Genomic DNA, 23,529 nt, shown 5'->3' with positions numbered 1-23,529 from the left:
AAGCACCCACACGACCCAATCCCACAGGGAGAGACTATTTAAACTTTATTATACATGGTCAGCAAATTGTGGTACACTCCAAAGCCCCCAGCCTGGTGTTTCCTTTGAAATTTCTTAACTCTGGGCTTTTGAACCATTAGACTCATGAATCTCATAGGAAATCATAGAGGTAGACCAGCCAGGCATGGTGGTGCACACCTTTGATTGAAGCACTCTGAAAGCAGAGGCAGGAAGAGGCAAGAATTTCAGGTCACCCAAGGCTACATAGTGAGAAAATGTCTAAAACGCAATAGTCCCAAAGGCTACATCTACAACATAATTCCTCTTCCTAAGGCAAAAAGATTGTAAGCAGTGAGGAAAAGGGAATTTGTTTGAGACTGCGTTTCCTAGAAATATCAAATGCTCCCCCATGTAGCAGGACCAACATGCCTGCCTAAGCATGACTGGAACAAGGACAACACTGATAGGCATACTACCAAGGAAGGGGGAAGCAGAGACGAAGAACTACAGGCAACTAAGGAATAGTAAGGAAACAGCTTTCTCCAGGGCAGAACACACCAACTGGTTATCCAATACCCAAATTTCATTCCTAAAAGCATAGCGGGGTCCTGAGTTCAATTCCCAGCAGCTCACAACCATCTATAATGGGATATATGCCTTCTTCTGGCCTGAAGGCACACATGTAGACAGAGCACTCATACACAAATATATAAGAAAAATTTTAAACTGTTTAGAAAACATACAATCAGGCAGTGTGGTGGTGCATGCCTTTAATCCCAGCATTTGGGATGCAGAGGCACGTGGATCTCTGTGAGTTCCAGGACAGCTAAGCTACATAGAGAAACTGTCCCCCACACCGCAAAAAACAAACAAACAAACAAACAAAAAAAACCACAAAGCAAAAACAAAACAAAACAAAACACAAAATTCATACAAGCAACATTACACAGACCAAATAGGTTGAATTTATTTAGAAGTCTGCCTATCCATTCCTCTACCCATCCATCCTCCCTGTCTCCTGCAATCCCAATCCCTACCTATTACAGGGCTCTCCTGGCTGGGATTCCCTATATAATCCAACCATTTCGGTTACCAGCTCTTTGTAGCTTTAGGCCTTCTGGCTGCTGCACCTGGTTCCCCGTTCTCTCCACTCCGCATGACCCAGGTTCACGGATGGTCATGTCCACTCTCCCAGATGCCCTTGCCTCTAGCTCTGCTCTCCTACATATCTGCAATAAACTTTCTCCTCCAACATACCCAGGACCCGTCATGTTTCTTTTCCTTTTTATTTCTTTTTCTCCTGAATAGATTGAGATACATAAACATGTAACAACAATTAAAGAAAAGAAAGCCATGCATTTGAAATAGATCAAAGGAGGGTGCTACACTGGAAGATTTGGAGGGAAGAAGGAAAAAGAGGAAATAATGTAATTACATTATCATCTCAAAAAGGGGGTGGGGGGCTAGAGAGATGACTCAGTGGTTAAGAGCACAGTCTGTTCTTCCAGAGGACCTGGGATAAACTCCCAGCACCCATATGGCAGGTCACAATTGTCTGTAACTCCTGTTCCAGGGGATCCAACACCCTCACACAGATACCTATGCAGTCAAAGCACCAAGGTACATAAAATAAAAATAATAAGAAAAGAAAAGAAAAGAAAAGAAAAGAAAGAAGGAAGGAAGGAAGGAAGGAAGGAAGGAAGGAAGGAAGGAAGGAAGGAAGGAAAAGAAGACCAATAGGTTATGGATATGGCCTGAGAAACTGCCTGCATTCCCAGGCAATTTCTACACCACAGGCCAGTACTCTAGTAGTAGGGATCTGACTTAACTTAGCATTAACCATGATATTTGTACAGGTAGGGCTTGCCCCCATCCAACACCCAGGAGCCAAGAAGCCAAACCCCTAGCCCTAGCCTAGCCTATTCTCTGCAGCTCTCAAGATGGCTCCTTCCCCAAGCAATTTCCACAGGTTACCCTGGGGGGGGCAGCTCTGTCAAGTTGCCCTTTCATAGCTCACCATCCATGACTTACAAGGTCTGGGAAAACAAAAGTAAAATGCAAGAGAGAAAGAGAGCTTAGCAGGTAGATGCCTGAAGGACCTGAACTAGATTCCTAGGGCCCACATAGTGGGAACCCCAAAAGAATGTCCTGATCTCCACAAGCAAAGTGCTTATTTGAGAATGCACACAGGCATATATATCACAAACAATCTAATTTTCTAAAAAGTGAAACGGAAACCCATTCATTGTCCTTCCCTTAGGACAAGCCTAATAAATGTTTCATAGCAGAGTGTGACAGAAGAGTACAGTGTGGTGGCATATGCGTATAATGCCAACACTTTGAGGCAGAAGCAGGAGGATCTGAGGTTTGAGATAAGACTAAGATGAACTAGAGAGACAGTTCAGAAATTAGGGACATCAGCTCTTCTTTTCGGAGGACCCGAGTTCAACTTCCAGCCCACATGGCAGTTCACAACCACCTGTAACTTCAGTCCTAGGGGAACACACTCTTCTGACTTCTGCAGGTAGCAGTATGCATGAGTGCACAGATATACATGAAAAAAAATACCCATTCAAATAAAAGTAAATAACGAAAAACAGGACTGGAAGGATGGCTCAGTGCTAAAGAGTACTGGCTGTTCTTCCAGAGGACCTGGGTTCAATTCCCAGCACCCACAAGGCAGTTCACAGCTGTCTGTAACTCCAGGGGTGCCACGCATGGTGGCTCATGCCTTCAATCCAGTACTTGGAAGACAGACAGGTGGAACTCTGTGAGTTCAAGGCCGGTCTGGTCTACAAAGCAAGTCCAGAAGAGCCAAGTCTACAGAGAGAAACAATGTCCACAAAAACCATAAATAAACAATGCAAAATGAAACAAAAAACCAGAGAGAGAGGTCCCTTTTTGACAAATAAAACATGATTAGATCGTCTATGACATTATTATACGGGGTTGCATGATAAAAAAATTGTTTAACTTGAAATATCAGAGCTGGATTCAAATTTTGATTATGACCTTTGTATTTTTCACATATAACACAGGAATGGGTACATATAACACAGGAATGCATACATTTCAATTGCTGCCGTCTGGGGATTGTGGCCGTGGGCTATCAGTGTTTTCAGGTATCCCTTCTACCTTCTAAGATTCAGATTTTGCAGGATAGCATTGCTCCTTTAGTTTCTAGAATACACAGTCCAAACTGAGACATCACAGAATCAAAACATGAGGGCTAGAGGCTGTAGAGATGGCTGCTCTTCCAGAGAACCCAGGCTCAATGCCCAGCACACACATGGCAGCTCACAGTTATCTGTAACTCCAGTTCCAGGGGACTCATGGCACCAGGTATGTGTGTGAGGCACATACCTGTGCATGTAGGCAACAGGAAAAACAACCATACACACAAGATAAACTAAAAACAACAAACAGTCCATAAGGGCTAATATAGTTATCACCATATTCAGTCAAATGTTTGCTTTCATTTTTAAGATTGATTTCATGTGTGTGAATATTCTGACTGAATGTGTGTACGCCACACATATGCCTGTATCTCAGGTCAGAAGAGGGCAGTGGATCCCCTAGCTCCAGAGTTATCTCATGTGGGTTCGGGAACTTAAGCTGGGTCTTCCTTCACAAGAGCAACAAGTGTTTGTAAGATCACTGAGCCATCTCTCCAGCTCCATTAAGTGGTATCTAAAGATAGTTTAAACATCCAAGAAAAATAAACATTAAAAAAAAACAAAAACAAAAACAAAAAAAACCCCACAACCCTATGGTTAATTTAATAAATAGTGCCAGCACTCTTTTCCTCTCCAACCCCAGCATCTTTCTCCTTTCCTTTTTTGTCTTATGAAGCAGGGAGTACAGGCTGATCAGCCAGCCACCTCTCCTGCTCGGTTCTCTACACTGCGTGTGGTAGTACACACCTATAACACCAGCACTGAGTAGGCAGAAGCAGAATCGTCAGTAAGCTTCAGACTAGCCAGGGCTACTGTATGAGATGGGAAAAGAGGGAGGGGAAAAGCAAAGAGTGTTCTTTACCATTCCTTTGTTCATTTCCTTTTCCTCTGTATAAAGGATCCCAATAAAAATACTTCATGACAAATCCACCTGTCTGTTTCTCTTGATATAAGCTTGATACAGATTATTTTCCCCTTTCCTTTGGCTCCAGAAATATACAATCCTGGTCCTATGCCGATCTCTCCATCTCTGCCGGCTGCCTCCACCTGTGACTACAGGCATTGTTCAGGGCTCCATCTGGCTCCTCTCTCTATACTCTACCATAGTCTCTGATGTCTACTTCATTTCAGGGTTTAACTAGTAACTACCATGCATGACAGCTTTCCAGCACTACCCAGAATTACCCTTAACCAAGCTTTAGTCTTTCATCTCTGACTAGTAACTAGGCATGTTTCTGGATCTTACTACAACATAAAAATGACAATTAACTTGGACTAGAAAATGAATTTCCCCTATTAATGAGATTCTTTTCCTCCTTTCCTCTTCCCCGCAACGATCTAACTGGGCCATCAATGTCTTTAAATCGTACAGCAAGTACAGAAGATTTATTTTCAAGCCTATAATTTTTTTTCCTGTACACGACTATGCAAATGGATAGACAGGGCAAACCCTTATACCTCTTGCCAGAATTAGGCCTAACAGTTTAACTTTTACTTCCTTGTTCTTGGATATGAGCCTTTTCAAGAAACAGTGCACAGTAAATGGTGATCTTAAAAAAAAAAAAAAAAATCAAGCAAACAACAGGAACAACCCTAAACAAACACCTTCTGCAGACCTTGACCTGATGTTCCTCCTCTCTATTACTTCTCACTCTAAGAAGCCTGTCAAAGCCCTAAATGTCTTCAGTGCTCGCCGACCACATTCCTTACTGGCCTCTGGTCCAGCTAAATTGTTCCTTTCCAACTTCTCAGATCCATCTACACACAGTGCACACTCAGCTCAATGTGGTGGTCCTCCTGCCTCTTAGTACTGGGATTAAAGCTGTCAGTCTCTTCTGCAGGAGGCTGGGGTTAGAGGTGTACACCACTATGCCCAGCTGGCTTTGTGTGTTTTGCTTTTCAAGACAGGGTGTCTCTGTGTAGCCTCAGCTGTTCTGGAGTCACTCTGTAGACCAGGGTGGCCTCGAACTCAAGAGATCAGCCTGCCTCTGCTCCCAGACAGATTTATAGGCATGAGCCACCATGCCCCGGTCCCAGCCAGCTTTTTTATTTTTTTGAGATAGGATCTCAGTAAGTTATTTAGGCAAGCCCTGGACTTAAAAACTCCATTGCCTTAGTCTTGCGAACAGCTGAGATTACACACAGGCTATGCCACCAGGCCCATCCATGTAGATATAAATGGATCACTGACTTCTGCAGAGTCTGAGAGCCCTCATCATAAGGTAGTCCAGGCAGCTGTTGATCTAATAAAACACACAAAGTTTTCTTGAAGAGATTAGACTCATGGGCTAAAGACTCCAAGAGAAGTCACCCGCGTCCAATTGTTAGTAACTATTTGTATTCTACCATAACTCTAGGAAAATGTGTGCCAGGCTTTATTCCAGGAACAGCAAACTTACCAAAAAGAAAAAAAAAAAAGTAGAAGGCTAGAGAGCTAGCCCAGCAGAAGAGCACTTGTTGGTCTTGCAAGAGGAACTGGAACTGATTTACTTGCCAGCACCCACACAGCACTTCACAACCACCTACAACTTGAGCTCTATGGGGACTCAACAACCTCCTTTGGTCGCTGCAGACACCAGGGACCCTTCTTAATACTGGACATGTCAGCATATGTCTGCAGGCCCAGCCTTGGACAGGCTGAAGAGATGATAACATCAAGACCAGTCTGTACTATTTAGTGAATTTTGCCCTATATACATGTACACACAACCCATCCTTATCCTTCAGAACACGAGCACAGTTTTATGTTATAACGTTAAGCCTATAGACAATAGGTAGTCAAGAGGTTTTACAAGAAGCAGCCAGTAGTATGTCCAGGTCTCCCTCTCTATCCCTTGGAGCTGTAGTTACAGGCAGCTGTGAGCTTCTTGATATGGATGCAGCCTTGTCTAAACAGAATCTTTAAAAGAAACAATTCCAGCCGCTTTTAAGTGTCGCATGACTTTAATCCCAGCACATCCAAGACAGAGGCAGGTGGTTCTCTGTGAGTTCCAGGTCAGCCAAAGCTACATGGCTGAGACCCTGCCAAAGGCCCCCTCCTCTTTGTCCAAAAAACCAAATAGCCCCACAGCTCCAAGTTAATCCCAGGTCAGATTTCAGTTTCCAGACCAGTTTCTTAAGATTCTGCCCACAAATGAAGGAGATTAAAACTTCACCTGCTTCGCACAGGATCTTCTTTATACAAAATGGCTGCTATTTCACAAGATGAGTAGCAAGCCCTAATCTCACTTCCTAAGGCCATGATCAGAAAGGACAAATAAAATGCCCTTTAAAATAAAGTTGGACCTGTCATATGTGCCTTGATCTAGCATTAAAAACAACAATGCAGTAACATGACCAAGCCATACCCATCGACACACAGCAATATTATACATTTGATTTATTTTGGAGGATTATAATTTAAGCACAACATTTCTCCCTTCCCCCACCCCGAAAATCTTCTCTCTCTCTCTCTCACACACACACACACACACACACACACACACACACAAACAATATGCCCTACTCTCCTTCAAATTCATGGCCTCTTTTTTTCACTAATTGTTTATTATGGACATTCTTCAGGTTCATTTTTCCAATAAACTGGGAACCTATATCATATGCCAGGCACCATGATGGTACTAAACTAGACTCATCCAGTCAGCCTAAAGTAAGCACGTGTTAAATAAATTAACCTAAGCCAGGCATGATGGCTCATGGCTATAATCCAAGCATTACATAGTGAGTTCCAGGCTAGTCTAGGACACAGAGATCTATCTAAAAATAAAGGCAAGTATAACAATAACCGTGAGCCAGGCAGTGGTGGCACACGCCTGTAATCCCAACACTTGGAAACAGAGGCAGGTGGATCTCTGAGTCCAGCCTGGACTACACAAAGAAACCCTATGTAGCCATTAAGAGAACAGTTGCTCTTTCAGAGGACCTGGGTTCAGTTCTGAGGACCCACATGGCAGCTTACAACTGTTGTAACTCCTGTTTCAGGGATTTCAACACCCTCATTCAGACATACATGGAGGCAAAACACCAATGAACATTAAAAAAATTTTTTTTTTAAAGAGAGAAATCAGAAAGACAGAATGAACCTGCTTGTTTCCAACACATTAATATCAATTTGTGGTAAATGGCTACTGGTCTTAGATTCAGGTCACAGGTAGAGGAGGCATAGGGGCCAATAAGAAGCTGCCTACCCTCTAGGAGGCCGCTGTTTAAATAAATGGCTTTACTGTACAAAATGCCCTACCAGCATAAAGCAATGAAATGACTTCTCTGGGTACAGGAAGGAAAAGTAATCCCAGAAAGCTATATGAGATTTTCTAAGGATGAATATCCGTCCGGACACTGAATTTTATTTATTTATTTAGAGACAGGGTTTCTCTGTGTAGCCCTGGCTGTCCTGGACTTGCTTTGTAGATCAGGCTGGCCTCGAACTCGCAAGAGATCTACCTGCCTCTGCTTCCCAAGTGCTGGGATTACAGCGTGCGCCACAACAACGGGCTACTGAATTATTCTTTATACTTGTTCACTCTGAAACATTGCAGGGATTTTCTTGAGTAAACAAAAAACTACACTTAAGTCAATTAAGTGATCATAGCAGTTACTTAAGGTATCCTGACACTTGTACTAAGGAGAAGTTCTGAGGAAATGATACTTTTAAGATACAGACTAGAAGAGAACAGAAGGGGCTGGAGAAGTGTGAGAAATAAGAGTGTGTGCAAAAGTCTGAAAATCAAGAACACATGAAATCTCAGAGACCAAAACAAGGAGTAGAGGTGCTCAAAGTCCTGACCATGGTCCACAGGGCTGAAGGTAGTTCAAGCAGCTTGATAAAAAACTGCCCTACTTCAAACCTATACTTAGAAAGATTGTGCTGATGAGGGGCACAACAATCCATGCTTCGGTTGCCTGGGTAATTTAGAGAAACCCTGTCTCTATATAAATATATTAAAAAAGAAATACATAAAATTCAAAATATTTTAGATTTTATATTAAAATTAATGAAAAATTAACTCACGGGCTACAGAGGTGGCTCAGCAGCCAAGAGTACTAACTGCTCTTCAAGAAGATCAGGGTTCAATTCCCAGCACTGAGGTGTGTAAAAAAAAAAAAAAACAAAACAGTATTCCTCATGGCCTCTGCTTCAATTTCTGCTTCTAGGTTCCTGCCTTGAGTTCCTTCCCTAAAATTCTCTTCAGGATGGACTATAAATTATAATCTGAAACAAACACTTATCTCTCCAAGTTGCTTCTGGTTGTGGTGTTCACCACAGAAACAGAAACTGAACTAAGATAACTAGCAGACTTACACATCCTTTAACAGCTGCCTTAGGAAGGAAGAGTCTTATAGAAGCTCTGGCTTCTGACTTCTTCAGATGTGAGTGTTTCCTGGCCCCATCAACCTCACCAAGAATAACCACCTTTGGCATTTCTCGATCCAGGCAGAATTAAAACAAAACAAAACAAAACAAACAAACAAAAAACCACGACAAAAAGACAGCTAAGCCTGGTGATACATACAGCTCAGCAACTGGTTGGGGGAGAGGGATGCTGAGGCAGGAGAATGGCTATGAGTTCAAAGCCAGTTGAGGCTATTCAACAGCACCTGTTCCCAAAAAAAAAAAAAAACCAAAAACCAAAAACCAAAACCACAAGTGCTGACCAGCTCACCTATGTGCTGGTGGAGCTTCTAACACTGAGCATATGAGCTGTATGGCAGGTTCCATAGCAGAAACCCTGATCTGGCAATAGTACTTGTTCTTGGGACTCCCAGAAAGACAACTCTGCCTATTCCTGGAAGGTTAACCTTCATTCAGTGACTGAATCAAGTTTTGGGTTCCCAGTCCTTAGAAGACATACTAGCTAGCACCTGCCTATGATCCTTCTCAGGGAAATACCAAATATTTTTTCAATCAAAAGTCATCAGATCAAACCTGGACTACACAGAGAAACCCTCTAACTTAACAGTCACCAGAATCAAGAAAGCTTTTCAAGGTCAGCAAGTTATAGTACTGACAGAAACCCATCGGTCTGAGTTTTGCCACACACAACAGCACAGTACCCAGATTTAGCCACATAACAAGAGATGAGGGAGTGTTCCCAGTGAGGTGGCTCAGGAGTAAAAAGCATTTGGAGCAGAACGATGCAAGCCCAGTGACCTGGGCGTGATCCCTTGAACCCATGTAAAGGTGGAAAGAGAAAAATCAATTCCACAGGTTGTCTGTCCTCTGACCTGCACTTGTGTCCTCTGAAATGTGTGTACACTCACACATTGATAAATTGAAATTTAAGTCAAAACTTTAAAGTGAATCAAGTTCATTGAGATTGGGAAGATTGGTAGACCATGATGAGAAAGGTTAAAAGTGGGTTGGTTTTGTTTTGATGAGACAGTCTCACCAGAACCACAGAGATCCACCTGAGGGGAAAAAAAAAATGAGTGTTCTATGCAGACACTTCTTTAAATCCTGTAACAGCTCTTCTCTTGGCTGTAAAAGGCTGGACAAAGTCTCTGTAGAGCTTCTCCTATTAAGATTATGCCTCAGTGGCTCTGAGGGCAAGCCATGGGAAGCTTCATGGTACGTGAAGAGTTACTATGTATGTGTTCTATGTTCCTTAAAGTTCTAGAAGCCACTGAGGATGGTTGCTTATGACTATAACCTCAGCACCTAAGAGGCTGAGGCAGAAGAATTACAAGTCAAAGGCCAGCCTGAGATACATCCACGCTGAAACTCTGCTTCAAAAAAATAACAGCTGATAACAAAAAAATATAAGATTGAAATGCCATTTTCCCAAAAGCCTGAATAACCAGAGGCTACAAATATCCAACCAGACTCAATAGTTTGTCAGAAACAGACTTTCTTCGCACTACAGCCAAGGCTGGTCTTGAACTCAAGAGTGATCCTCCTGGCTAAGGTTACCCGATGCTAGTTTAACAGCCACCATAACATCTCAAGCTTTTAAAAGACTTCTCTGAGCGAGCAGATGTCGCTGAACTCCCATTTTCTAACTGAAACAGGATTTGTAATAGTGGGCAACCTACTAACTTATGAGATTTGAAAGACAACTATTTTGTATCCAAAAAATTCACTTTTAGAGGCTTAGACTTTGTCCAAATGCAGTAGTAAGGCCACGAACAGACAAGCCTACACCAAGCAACAGATATGCGCCAAGCTGCTTCTGTATGCCGAGAGGACAGCAACACTGGACATGATGCCTACACACACCACGTGCTCTTCTCTATTAATCAGCATATTAATTACCACCAGCTAAAGCAGCTTCAGGTCATTTTATAGATGGGGAAAAAAGGCACAGAAAAGTAATGACTTAGCTACAGGATATAGACTTGATAGTACATATCTTTTGTAAACATGCATTTATTTATTGGGTGTTTAGGTTATATGGGTGTGCCACAGCACACCTGAGGTCAGAGGAAATCAGTTTATCACGCTTAGTAGGAGAGCCATCTTGACAAGTCCACCTATGGCCCAAGCTCTAGAGTTTACTGCTTTTCTCGGGGTATAGTCAGTTGACTCCAAAAACAAGCATTTAGGCACCAAACACTCTAGTAGACAAAAGCTCACACCCACACAAAAACATCACCAGAAAAAACCACTTCTACCCAACTCACGCTAAATGTCATAAGGAAAGCGTGAACACACCCCAGACACCGCCTCCTGAAGTAAGCCAAGCCAAAAACATAAAACCTAAGCCCTCAAAAGCATTTTAAACAGGGACTACAGAGATGGTTCAGCAGTTCAGACTTCTGGCTGCTCTTGACAGAAAATCTGAGTTCAATTCCCAGCACACCTACAGTGGCTCACAACCATGTGAAACTCCAGTCCTCAGGGATCCAACACTCTTTCCTGGCCCCCAAGGGTACAAGGCATTCACGTGGTGCACAGAAACGCGCTCAGATTACATCCATAACAGTAAAACAAGGTAATTTTTTACACTTAAAATGTAAAAAACAAAAAACAGCCCGCCACACAGAACAATTTCTTTTGCACTGTGGAGAACAGTGCTTATAACATCTATATGTTCTCTTTCCCGTATATTAATTACTTCACACATAAGATGCCGAAGATTTTTAGAAATCAAACAAAAGCTGGGTATGAAGGCACAGGCAATTGAGCTTGAGGCCAGGCAGGCTTATTACACAGTTAAACCCTAACACAAACAAAAAACCACAAAGAACAAACCAGAACCTGGGTACGCTGGCACACATGTGGGCCTAAGTGCTCTGAAGAAGCAGAGGATTCAGAACTCAGGGGCAGCTTCAGTTACACAGGGAAAGCAGAGTGTCTAGAAACAACCCTAAACACAGGTCACACACCTAACCCCCCACAGGCAGACTCTGAACAGCTTCATCAATGCCACCCAAACTCCTGAACTCTGGTTTCAGCTTCCTCCTCACTATACCATCACTCTTTACAGGTGTTAGAAATACTCACAGGCAAGCTGGAGGGTCTTGACTGAAGACTCAGGTTCATATCTTCCTGCCCTCCTTTACTAGAGGTCATTGAGGGGGCTGAGGATGCCTGAGACCCAAAAGAATCTTGAGAAAGCTCCTGTAAGAAAAAACAAAAAAAGGTGTTAAGGAGCCTACTCAGAATGGTAAACATACCTTTAATCTCATCATTTGGGAAGCAGAGGCAGACGGAGCTCTGTGAGTTCCTTAACAGCCAAGATTACCCAAAAATCCTGCCTCAAAAACAACAACAAGACCACCACCCAACCAGGCTGTTACTGGACAGGCAGCTCAGCCTCTGTTCAGGACCGGGTTCAGTTCCCAGCAAACAACTCACAAACCTCTGTAAATCTCATTACACTGTCTAACCCCCTTTCCTGGCCTCTGTGCACAGAGCACACAGGCATACATACAGGTTAACCCCGTTATACACAAGAATAAGAGACCAGCCAAGCTTACTTGAGGGTCAAAGAGCTGTGATGTGATGCTTTCTTACACAGGGGACTCATGTATGAGAAGCACAATTGCATATATTATTTAACAAGAAGAAAACTTAAGCAATGGCTCTTCAGAATGTCAACAGTGAGCCTGTTATGGAAGTGAATGCCTGTGGTCCCCAGCACTACGCAGGCTGAAACAGGAGGATAGCAAGTGAAAGGCCAGTCTGGGCAACATAGTGAGGCATTGTCTCAAAACAAACTTAAAAAAAAAAAACAAAAAAAAAAAAAAAAAAAAAAAACCCAAAACTGTCAGCAGTGGAATTTGATGGAATTGTTATCTAGTTACACCAAAGGAGTCGTTTCTTGGGGTTAAAAGCAGAAATATAACTAACTATAAGTTTAGTATCTTATCAAGGTATGGATCCAATTAATTTTAAAAACGACAAAAACTGATGTTAAATCCTGTCTAGACTGAGTACTGGCAGACGAATTATTTCCCCAATGTCCCCATACATAAAGATCGTTAGTGTCAGTCACTTTCTTCATGCAGTTCTCTGTCTACCGAATTTCCCACTGCTTTATTTTTATTGTAAGAACTATTTACTGGTCTTTATGCAGTTAAAAAGGCTATAACTTTTCTAGCTCAATCAATCCCAACAGCACATTTATCCAGAGTTTAACTGGTTTTGCATACAGCAAGCTGTAAGCTGCCGCTGGTTGAGCACAGACAGGCAGGAGGCAGAGTATCCTACCTGTGGTGGAGGGAAGCGCTGCTGGGAATAGGCAGTTTGCTGGGACTGCTGAGGCTGGGGCTGAGGATATGCAGCCTGCTGGGAGAGCGTCGAGGATGCTGGCTGCTGAGGTTGCTGCTGCTGGTAGGGAGACTGTGCCTGTGGTTGTGAGTAGGGGGGCTGGCTTTGAGGGTGCTGCTGTGTGGTGGACTGCTGGGAGGGGTATGGAGTGGGGGACTGCTGATGTGGAGGCTGGGCCTGCTGCTGGGAGTACGGAGGCTGAGAGGACTGAAGCTGTGGCTGCTGGGGCTGCGGCTGCTGCTGATATGAAGACTGGGCATGAGGGGTCTGGGATGGAGGCTGCTGGGAATAAGGTGGCTGCTGCTGCTGGGGATGAGGACTTTGCTGGTTGTAGTATGGAGTCTGGCCCTGCTGACCATATCCACTGGGGCCTTGCTGTCCATAAGGTGGAATCTGTAAGAAAAGAAGAGACACGTTTAGGACTGACTCACCTAGATGAGGAAGGTGTAAGGACGGTGGCTAAGCTATATCTTGTGCAAAGCTTCAGTGTTCTTCTATCACCTCTCAAGAACTAACCCAGAAAGAACAGCCAAACTTGTTTAAATGTAAGAGTGAACTCACCTCCTGAAAACTGATGAAGCTCACATGAACTTAAGATCAGTTCTTTTCCTTGGTGAGCCTACTCTTTTTCTCATGGCCTAGACTGGTTTTATGTTAGGAATTTTATCCTAACCACAGTGAAGAGGCACTAGGAGTCTGGGTCAAACAATTGAAGGCCTAGTGTTTAGTAATCTGGATAGCATACAAATCACTAAACTACTATGGTTCTCTTTCATTTTAAAAATATTCAGGGGATATATATATATATATATATATATATATATATATATATATATATATATATATCTCACCTAGTGTGTTTATCTAACATACACAAAGTCCTCCAAGCCACATACACCAGGCAGGATACAGCTTGCCTCTAATTCCATTCCACCACTGGTGGCCCATAGGCAGAAACAAACAGGAAGTTCACATTCCTTCTGAGATATTTTAGAGCTAGAGGACAGCCTGAAGGGTGAGGTTCTGCCTCCAAGGGGGGATAAAAAGTACTTCATGTTATCTCTCGGTTTTCTCAAACAAGGAAGAGAGCTGGGCAGTGCTGATCCATGTCTTTAGTCCCAGCACTGAGGAGGCAGAGGCAAGCAGATCTCTGAATTCAAGAACAGCCTGCTTGCTCTACAGAGTCAGGACAGCCATGGCTACACAAAGAAATTGAGAGAGAAAGAAAGAACTTGAGAAAGAGAGAAAGAATGAGAGAGAGAGAAAGGGAAAGTGTATTTTCTGAATTTAAAGCCATTCTTTAAAGTTTTAGAAATAATTTCCGTCTTTACCCACTGTCCTTTAACCTTTTCTGGTGCTTTACTCAAACATAAATGGCAAAAAAAAAAAAAAAAAAAAAAAAAAACAGCCAACACAAAAACAATGTCCTCTGCTGTTAGACCTGGTATTTTGCTCTCACCCCTAAGTAAATAATAGCAATGTAATTAAAAAAAAAAAAATGACAGTGCAGGGGCTAGGATTAGAGCTCAGTAGCAGAATCTATCTAGTATGCTTGAGGCCTTGGATATAATTCTCAGCACAGAAAAACAAGGAAAAGAACAACAGGATGGGTAAGCAGACTGAGCAACATGTGAGGAAGACTCATCTGTAACAGCACTGTTGGCATCTTTTCTGCTCACTACAGTCACCTTTTCTTTCACTCTAAGTCCTTCCTAAACATTCTCTTTTACCCAGGCAGCTTATCTCAAAAAGGCTGTGAGAAAGGTGAAGGACCTCTGTACCCACAAGGCAAGTGGCACAAACGGTTTCTACCTGCAGCAGCAATAAACAAGTGCTCAGCCATGGCCCTTATACCATTTCACCTCCCAAAGGCAGACCTGCCTGGTCAAGAGAAAGATAGGGTAGATTGGGTTCAAATCCCAAGATATGTGGAGACAGACAGAAGACATGGAACATACACAGAATGGTGTGGGCTATCTTGTTCTTATGAGCATTATCAAGACGTCTGGAAGCCATTCTGATCCTACACTTCACACACCAATTGCGGACAGCAAAGAGGATCAAGGTAGTCAGTCATCAAATACCTGCTGTGCATAAGAGAGGCCGCCCATGGCACTCTGAGCCCGGCCCTGCATGGTCATTGGGTACCGCTGTGGAGTCTGGGACCCATATGGCTGCCCTGGGTACCCATGTCCTTGCTGCGGTCCTGAAGGAGGTCCCTGTTGTTGCGAGTATGGGTTAGTCCCACCATACGGCTGAGGTCTCATCTTTCCCATCTGATCCATTGGACTGGATGACTACAAAATAAAGAACATTTTCATTAACCTCAAGCTTTGATGGCCTCTGGCCAACATGAACATCAGAGGTCTTTTAAAGTCCACATGCCACAGAAGAAAGCAGCTACTATGAAAAAGTAATGGGACAGATCCAATAACCCTACAGTGGTCACTTAACCCTTTTCACAACTCAGATTTTCATAAATAAAATGACAACGACACGTGAAAGCATTCAGAGGCTAAAAATTACTTTTTAAGTATGACGACTAGAAAGTCAAGAGAAGCGCCAGCTATAGAGCAATTAACATGTGTGTGGCACGGACAGGTCAGAACACAGAACATTTTCCTTAGTTGGACAGGACAGTGTCATCCACCTCCCTTTAACTATAACCTAGTTCAACACCAAAACCGATTATTTCAGTGCTTCAAGAACCAAGACACACCAGCACCCCAGAGAACGGAAAGGGGCAGGGGATATACTTAATCCCATAGTCCATTAACGGAAACTTTTTCTTTGCATGTTATGCCACAAAGTTGTTCAATTTATACTTTAAGTGAGCAACAACAGGCTAAGTAACAGTTGTTAAAAGAACAGTAATGAATTTGGAGCCTTGTATATTCCAAGTGAAAAGACCATTTCATTTAAAATTGAAGAATTTAGTCAGGCAGTGGTGGCGCACGCCTTTGATCCCAATTAATTTTCAGGTAGCAGAAGCAGGCAAATCTGAGTTCAAGGCCAGTTAGGGCTACACTGCGAAACCCTGTCTCCAAAAAACAAAACAAAAATGAAGAATTCGTGAATAAAAAAGGGACAGCACCTTTTTTCTTCAAAGAACAAGATACAGGGCTGGAGAAATGCTCAACAGTTAAGGGCATTTCCTGCTCTTCAGGAGTTTGGTTCCCAGCATTGGACGGCTCACAACCATCTGTAACTCCAGATCCTGGGGATCCAATGGCCTCCTTTTCTGGTCTCAGCAGGCACACATGCCAACACGGCAGCACACAGAGAGATAGATATGTGCCATATGCTCACACAAACACAAAGAAACACAAATAAAGAGAAATCTTTACGTAAGCAAACAACAAAAACAGGCTTGTGTGGTGGCACACGTTTGTAACTGCAGCACTTGGGAGGCAGAGGCAGGAAGACCAGGAGTTCAAGCTCAGCCTACACTGTAAAGTGAGTATGAGACCAGTCTGAGTTAAATGAGCCCCTAGCTCAAAACAACAAAAAGAACAAAACATAACAACAAGAGTTCAAAGCACAGGCCCATTGTACAAACTTTCTAGCTCACACTTGCAATCCAAGAATTTAGGCGGCTAAGGCAGGAGGTCGGCAGTCAGTGACCCCCAGCTACAAAAGGAATTTCTGGCAAATTTGAGCTGGGTTGAGACCCCGTCTCTAAACAGTCAATCCAATTGACTCTCCAGCCCTCTGCAGTAGGACAGGTTCAATCAGCTCATTTACTGTCTGACACAGTTTTGTCCTGCTGGAGCAGATGACGTTCCTCAGCCAGAGAGATGCAGAGTATATACCTGTATATACTGGTGATACCAAGAGGGGAGAATTTTTCTAAATAGCTCTCAAATACACTCAGGGCTTAATAAAAAACTTCAAACAATAGGAGATATAGGATTTCTAGGTATAAATGCATTTAATTCTGAAAAGGTTCAAAATAGGGCCCAGGACATGCACATTCATAACAAGTTCCTTGATGATCATGAGGTCACAGGTCCAGAGTCCACACTTAAGCACTGCCACAGGGCTGGGGACAAAGCCTAGTAGAAGACCACTTAATCAGCCTAGCAAGCATGTATGAGGTCCTAGGTTCAAGTCACAGGTGTTGGGGGATAGAAGCTAAAAATGTGGGTGGTTGGAGTAGCCTAAAGTCTAAATCACCCCTAGAGTTCTTTCTAGTTCTGTTATCCAATAAATGGTAAATCACTTACTAATTTAAGACACGCTCCAAGATTAAGGTGCATTTATACAGTCACTAGCGTCTTCCTCCTTTCTGCCTTCCTCTTCCCTAAGTGTTTCTATTAGGCTGGAGGAAGTAAAGCTATTGTGAAGGGCTCTCCACTACCAACAACAAGACAGAAGCCAGTGGAGGGAGTGCGGTGGTGTGCACTCCCAGCTCCTTAGAGGCGGGGTCAGCCTGGTCTGCAAACAGGGGAGTCCTAGGCCAGCCAGCGCTACAGACTGTGGGGTTTTGTTGTCGTTGTTCTTGTTGTGTGGTTTTTTCTTTTTTTTCTGAGAGAAATGAAATGAAGCAGAAGCTGAGTTCTCCCAGGCTATGGATAAATTTCAACTAAAACGTTAACCAAACTGTGAAGAATCAGAGGAAAACTGTGTCCCAAATCACTAACCTTCAGAGCTATTCCAGAGCTATTTCCAACAACATGAACTTCTACATCACAAGACCCAACGATGCTCCCAGTCAGAACCTTAACCCCTACATGGCTTATCTCGGGACTTTTGGGACATTTAGGAGTTAACACCTACGTGGCTTATTTCGGGACTTTTGGGACATTTAGGACAGTTTACCAAAAACTGGGCTAGTGAGAAATACCACAATCTTCCCCAATACTACTGGCAATGAAGCAAAGACCATGGGGTGGGGGATGGGGGGGCCTTTGAATGCCACACATCACACCTCACTTCCTCCCAGGCTACAGGGGCTGGCCCTCAACTGAAGACAACAGCATTTTCTGAACAAAGACCAGCATGCTCTGGATATCTGTCAGCCTAGGCCTGCCCAGAACCCAGCAGCAGTTGCTACCATGCTGTCACTATGGCGCTTCTACAGCAGTGGCTGTGAACAAGGGCCGCACATCAGAATTTTCCAGGCCTCCAGATTCCAGTTTTAATGGTGTAGAAGGCTTAAGCCCCTCCCCCTACTGGATCCGAGATTGATTCTGATGTAGACGATTGGCTGGGAACCAGTGTGATCCAGGAAAAGCACTATTCAATAAAATGGACTGACTGTGATGTGTTACTATTTACACACTCAAAACATGAACTGTAACTGAGGGGCTCATTTATTTGCATCCTCCCCTACACAGATTCTGCTGCCATGTAGGCCAAGCTAACCTCAAATTGACAAGCCCCCTGCCTTAGCTTCCAGAGTGTTGAGATTAAAAGTGTGGAACGCCACGCTTATCTTTAATGTTTTGTGTTTTGTTTTTTACTATTGCTGTTGTTTGTTTATTAAAATGGTGTTTCTCTGAGTACTCTTGCTGTCTTGAAACTCACTCTGTAGACCAGGCTGGCCTCAAACTCAGAGATTCATCTGCCTCTGTCTCCCAAGTGCTAGGATTAAGGGCCTGCGCCGCTGCTGCCCAGCTATTTTTATTATTTGCATACTTGCTCAATTTTGGAGTCCTGGGGCTTGAACACAAGGCCTCACACATGCTGAATAACTATTCCACCATTGACACCTCATCTTACTTTCTATTGAGATAGCCCAGGCAACTTAGTGAGACTCTTAACTTTGAACTTTAAAAATATGAATTTGTATATTTTATGTGTATGAGTAGGTTTTTTTGCTCAAATATCTGTCTGTACACCATGTGCATGCCGGATACCCACGGAGCTCAGAAGAGGGTGTTGGATCCCCTGGAACTGGTGAGCCATCATGTAATTGCTGGGAATCAATTCCAGTCCTCTGAAAGAACAAATGCTCTTTAGAGCTGAGCCATCTAATCTTGACACTTTGATGCTCCTGCCTCAGCTTTGGAGTAAGCAGAACCTATGCCTGTGCTACTAAGCTTGGTATTAATTTATTACTTATTGATTATTTATTCAAGTCAGGGTCTCAATCAAGCCATCTAAGATGGCCTCAATTGAACAAGCAAATGAGGACTTTGAACTGTCCTGCCTTCCTCCATCCTGGGATTAAAGGCATACCTAGGTTATATGTGCTTGGGCTCAACCAGAGCAAAATGTATGTTTAGACAACTACTTTATAAAGTAATCTGTATTCCCAGTCTACTTTTAATTAATTTAAATCCACATAATCACATATGGCTGGTGGCTATTATACTACAATGTAATTTGAGAGTAATGTTTCCAAATAATTTATCACTTCCTGCTAAATATGGCTCCAAACTTCCTATTAAATCCCATACAATACTAACATATGGGAAGAGTAAAGAGTGTAATAATTTCATAGACAAGTTCAAATCCTAAAGTCACTGTCTGGCCTTGAATGCTTTAGTTCAAATTACCGAAAATGCACATAATACACAGGCTCCCGCAGCCTGGTATGGTGACTCACGCTTACAATCTCAGTACGTAGGATCACCATGAGTTCCACGCAAATCAAAGACTACAAATAATCTCTAGGTCAGCTTGAGCTACAGAATGAGACAAAAATAAGCTTCCTGCGGTGTCTATATTTAAATAGCTTCCCAATATCATATATTCCAAGCTTTATGTACTGGTTCCTGATTCTGCTGTCTTTAGCCACAAGTGCTGGACACTGAACTTAGGGCCTGTGTGTGCTCCCTGATTTTACATTCCCAGACCTACATGGCTTCTAGTAGTGTAACTCCATCTTTCAACATGCAACGTGAGGTTACTCCCAGAACACTTCAATCTCTCACACTTCTACAGGACCGATGTAAACTTAGCAAAGCATCGCTAAGGCTTCACAGCAGTGACTAACTTCTCCGATGAACTGGCTATGTTTCTGTGTCCAATTATTTGCTTTGTTATTTTTGTTATTTTGTTTTTGTCTGTGTTGTCTATTCTGGACTCGTTTTGTAGATCCCACTAGCCTCAAACTCACAAAGACCCGGGCTGCTAGGATTAAAGGTGTACACTACCATTCCCCGCCTGCTTTGTTGTGAAATGCCATGGGATCTCACTACATTGCCCCAATTGCACTTGAATTCCTGGGCTCAAGACTCCAGAATAGCTGGAATTACCGGCATACTCTACCACTTTGGCTAACTTCTGGGACATAGAGTTCAGGCATCTTATTTTAAAAGTCTTCTCAAATACCCCTAGTAAAAGGCTGGACAACTGTTCAACTCCAGTGTTGTCTACTGTAAGAAAGAGGTAAGGGATACTTCAGAGAGAAAGCCCAGTTCAAACTATCCAGCCATAAGGCAACAGATATCCTCAAACCCCAATATAGGTTATGACTTTGGGGGCAGAGGAGGAAAAGTGGACTGGAGTGAATTAGATGAGAGGAGGTTAACCAGTCATGAAGGTACAAGGACATTCTGAGATAACCCAGCCTGTATCAAGAGACAGTTCCAATGCCTAGCCAGCCCCAAAGGCATGGCCAAACCCCAAAAGCTTACAGCGGCATGGCAGCACAGACCTTCTCTGCACTTGGAAGGCTAAGGATAATAAGACTATGCTGGCCTCATAATAGGACAGTCCAAAAATAGTTTCTCAAAATGAAACTGACACTTGGGGGGTCAAATTCATTCCCCACCACCACCAAAGGCTTATCATGATCAACAGACCGCGTAGCTTATTAGGCAAATGAAAATATTTTCAGTTCAAACAACCAGACTACTCTGGTCTCATATCAAGAGAATCTGTTCACACTTCTGACATTTAAAAATATTGTGAAAGATGTGGATTTCAGTTATAGAAAAAAAAAAGGGGGGCACCATCCAGTCTCTTAAAGTAGAGAATAACATTAAATCTTCATTGATCAGTTTTATTGAAACAGAAAATTTTCTACATCATGTAAAATAGAAAAAGTCAGTATCAGTCGTCAGCAGCCACAAAGGAAAAACACCAAATCGTAGCTGCAAAAGAGCCAGAGATTCCACTCTGGGAAGACAGAGAGGAAATCCTTTCAATGGGAAACCACAGGAGTAGATTACTGTGATTACACTTCAAAAGCAAAGGCTCTGCCACAGAGACACATAATTGAGAGGAAAATGCAGGCCCTTGATCAGGAAAGTCAGGCCCCCTGCTATATACTCTCCTACAGTCACAAAAAAATAAAAATAAAAAGGGGGGAGAGAGCCATAAGAAAATACGTCAGTGTGCCACTTAGCTCCTTCCAGGTCACTGGCTAAGTTACGAACTGCGTGACAAATGAAATGAATGCAGTTTAGGAGCGTCCAAGGCAAGGATGCTCGGCGGGCTCAGCCTTGATTATCCAGTACAAACCCTTGCAGGGTTGCCCTGCTCCCAAGCAAATGGAATCACAAGCTCCTCCAGACCAGGTGGCTACTGGAATCACTCACAAGTTCTTAATGTACAAGGAAAGCCACAGTGACCCTGTCAACTGCTGAATGTAACAAAATGGGCTTTAAGGTTCATGGGGTTAAGTGTCAGATAATGGAGTGTTTCAGGACTCTCACAAGATTCAACATAGTTGCAAATTCTCTATCTGACCATCAGCCACTGAGGAAGGAGCCAAGACCCAGCAAGTACTGACACTTCCAAGCACCAGGAGAGAGCACGCCCCACAACATGTGGTAGTGGCACCAGGAAAGACAAACTCTGACCCTGAAATAAAAGTCTGAGGAAGTCAACAGTCCCAAGCCAAAGATGCAGAGAGGAAGTGACCAGGAGTGGAGGTAAGGGCCAACTTTAATGCTCAGCAGTGCCAAAAGCTAGAAAGAATAAAGGGAGGGGTTGGGTCAGGGACTGCCAACAGCACGCATCGTCGGAAAGGAGAAGTCCAGACCAGCCACACACTTGTGCTTTCACTCTAGAGGCCAACTAGTCCGTGCCAGGACAAACCTAGAGCCATACCCTTGGGTTTTGGACCTCCAAATATTATTTCTTACTTCTTGTGCTTTCAATTTATTCCTGGCCAGATTTGTTTATGGGTTTTAATAATAACAATAAAAAATGCATCCCTGGCTCTTTAACCGAAAGAACCCCCTAATTGATTCCCACAGTAATTAACCTGCATTTTACCTCAGAGAGCGGTAGTTAAGGAAGTCGGCACTGCTATTTATAACTCATCTCAAATTGAGGGCAGACTGCCTAAAATCTAACACATCCCAGCTGTACTCCTGTTTGAACTGGGGCCAAGGGAATTTTTTAAAGCAATCTTGGCACCGAATGAATGACACCAACAGTATGAGAGCGCGAGTGGTTGTGTTGTGGTGACGTAGCACTGGAGGTGGAGGGGGGGCAGTGTACTGTGATCCCTCTCGTGCATGCCTGCTGCTTGAGTCCCAGTACAGTGAGCTGGGAACCGCCCACTGAGAGCCAAACACAGGAAAAGGCTTTTCCTGTGGCCCGCCTTGAAGTGAGAAACACATGGCTAATCTGCATAAACTCGAAGCCTCGCCGCCCCTGCCAGGAAGGTTAGTGCTCGTAATCTCTGGCCATGGAGCTGGCTGCCTGGGAAGACTTGGACTGGCGCCTGATAACCCAGAAAGAGCCGAGAGAACAGATGGGCAAGGACCCCAGCAGAATACAGCCCCAGGTCACGTGACTCGCCACATGGCCCCGCCAGCACAAACTATTGTCTAGCTGCAGAGCTCCTATACAAAGGCACCAGGCCTCCGCTTCCTGTGATTCTAGGGACTGGCAGCAGCTGTTGATCAGTTCCTGGAGGGGACCCCTCCTCTGTTAGGGGCACTCCAGGCAGAGATAAGCACAAACGTTAAGGCCTCGCCCAGCCAATAGGCTTTCACTTTCCCTGCCAGCTCCACGGAAATCACTTAGCTCTTAGGACTAAGGAGACTTGCCCTGCAAGAACAGCCTCGTTCCCCCAAAGTTGACCAGCATAAATCATTCCATTGTCCCTTTTCTCTATTGCTCTAAACTATCCTTGCCTCCCTCCACCCCCTCCATCACCATGATGTTGATGACTGGTCACATTCCTACCCAAATTCAAGAGGAAGTACTATGAAATCAGCTCCCATCATTTCTCTGCTGAGACCTCCTAAAATGGGGCTCTACAGGGGTTTTGGGGACAGCATGCTGTTTTGTCCTTTGGAGGCAGTGTTTTGCTGTCTTGTCCAGGCTTTCTAACTCTGGCTCAAATGTTCATCAGTAGTACTGAGGACTACAGGTAGTGACTGCATATCCAGCCATGCATTTTGTTTTAAAAGGAAACAGGGGAAACATGCCTACATGCCAGGACAATAACCCACCTTATCAGAGCGATCTCATCCATGAAGAAATGGAAATTAGGGAGGGTGGAAAAACGACAATCTCCTCACATATACTCATTTTATACAGAGTCAAACCCAGCTGGCCTGGGAGCCTCATTATTTTATAAACTGACATGCCTTTTCATTCAAGTTCTGAACAAAGTGGTCACCTGCCTGTGCAGTTGCTAGTTTGCAAACCCCTTACCTCCCCCCAAGAGCCCAGTTTGTTGTCCTAAGTTCTTTCAAACTCCCCTGTGTTTAAGAGCTGAGTACAAGC

At 43.6% G+C, this 23,529-nt stretch overlaps 1 protein-coding gene across 4 annotated transcripts in view; it reads right to left on the bottom strand.

Annotated features, from left to right (window-relative positions):
- The window catches only part of Arid1a (AT-rich interaction domain 1A), a 75,538-nt gene that overhangs the window by 29,385 nt on the left and 22,624 nt on the right, over nt 1-23,529 (bottom strand). For all 4 annotated transcript variants that reach the window (XM_021643607.2, XM_021643625.2, XM_021643600.2 and 1 more), the window contains exons 2-4: nt 14,973-15,185; nt 12,829-13,281; nt 11,620-11,736 (exon numbers count right to left, since the gene is read on the bottom strand). In XM_021643607.2, coding sequence (XP_021499282.1) covers nt 11,620-11,736; nt 12,829-13,281; nt 14,973-15,185 — 783 coding nt within the window. The remainder of the gene's footprint in view (nt 1-11,619; nt 11,737-12,828; nt 13,282-14,972; nt 15,186-23,529) is intronic.

This window comes from Meriones unguiculatus, chromosome 3 (assembly GCF_030254825.1).
Source record: "Meriones unguiculatus strain TT.TT164.6M chromosome 3, Bangor_MerUng_6.1, whole genome shotgun sequence".
Lineage (NCBI taxonomy): Eukaryota > Metazoa > Chordata > Mammalia > Rodentia > Muridae > Meriones > Meriones unguiculatus.
The sequence above is the reverse complement of the archived record's forward strand: the minus strand, read 5'-3'. Positions and strand labels throughout refer to the sequence as shown.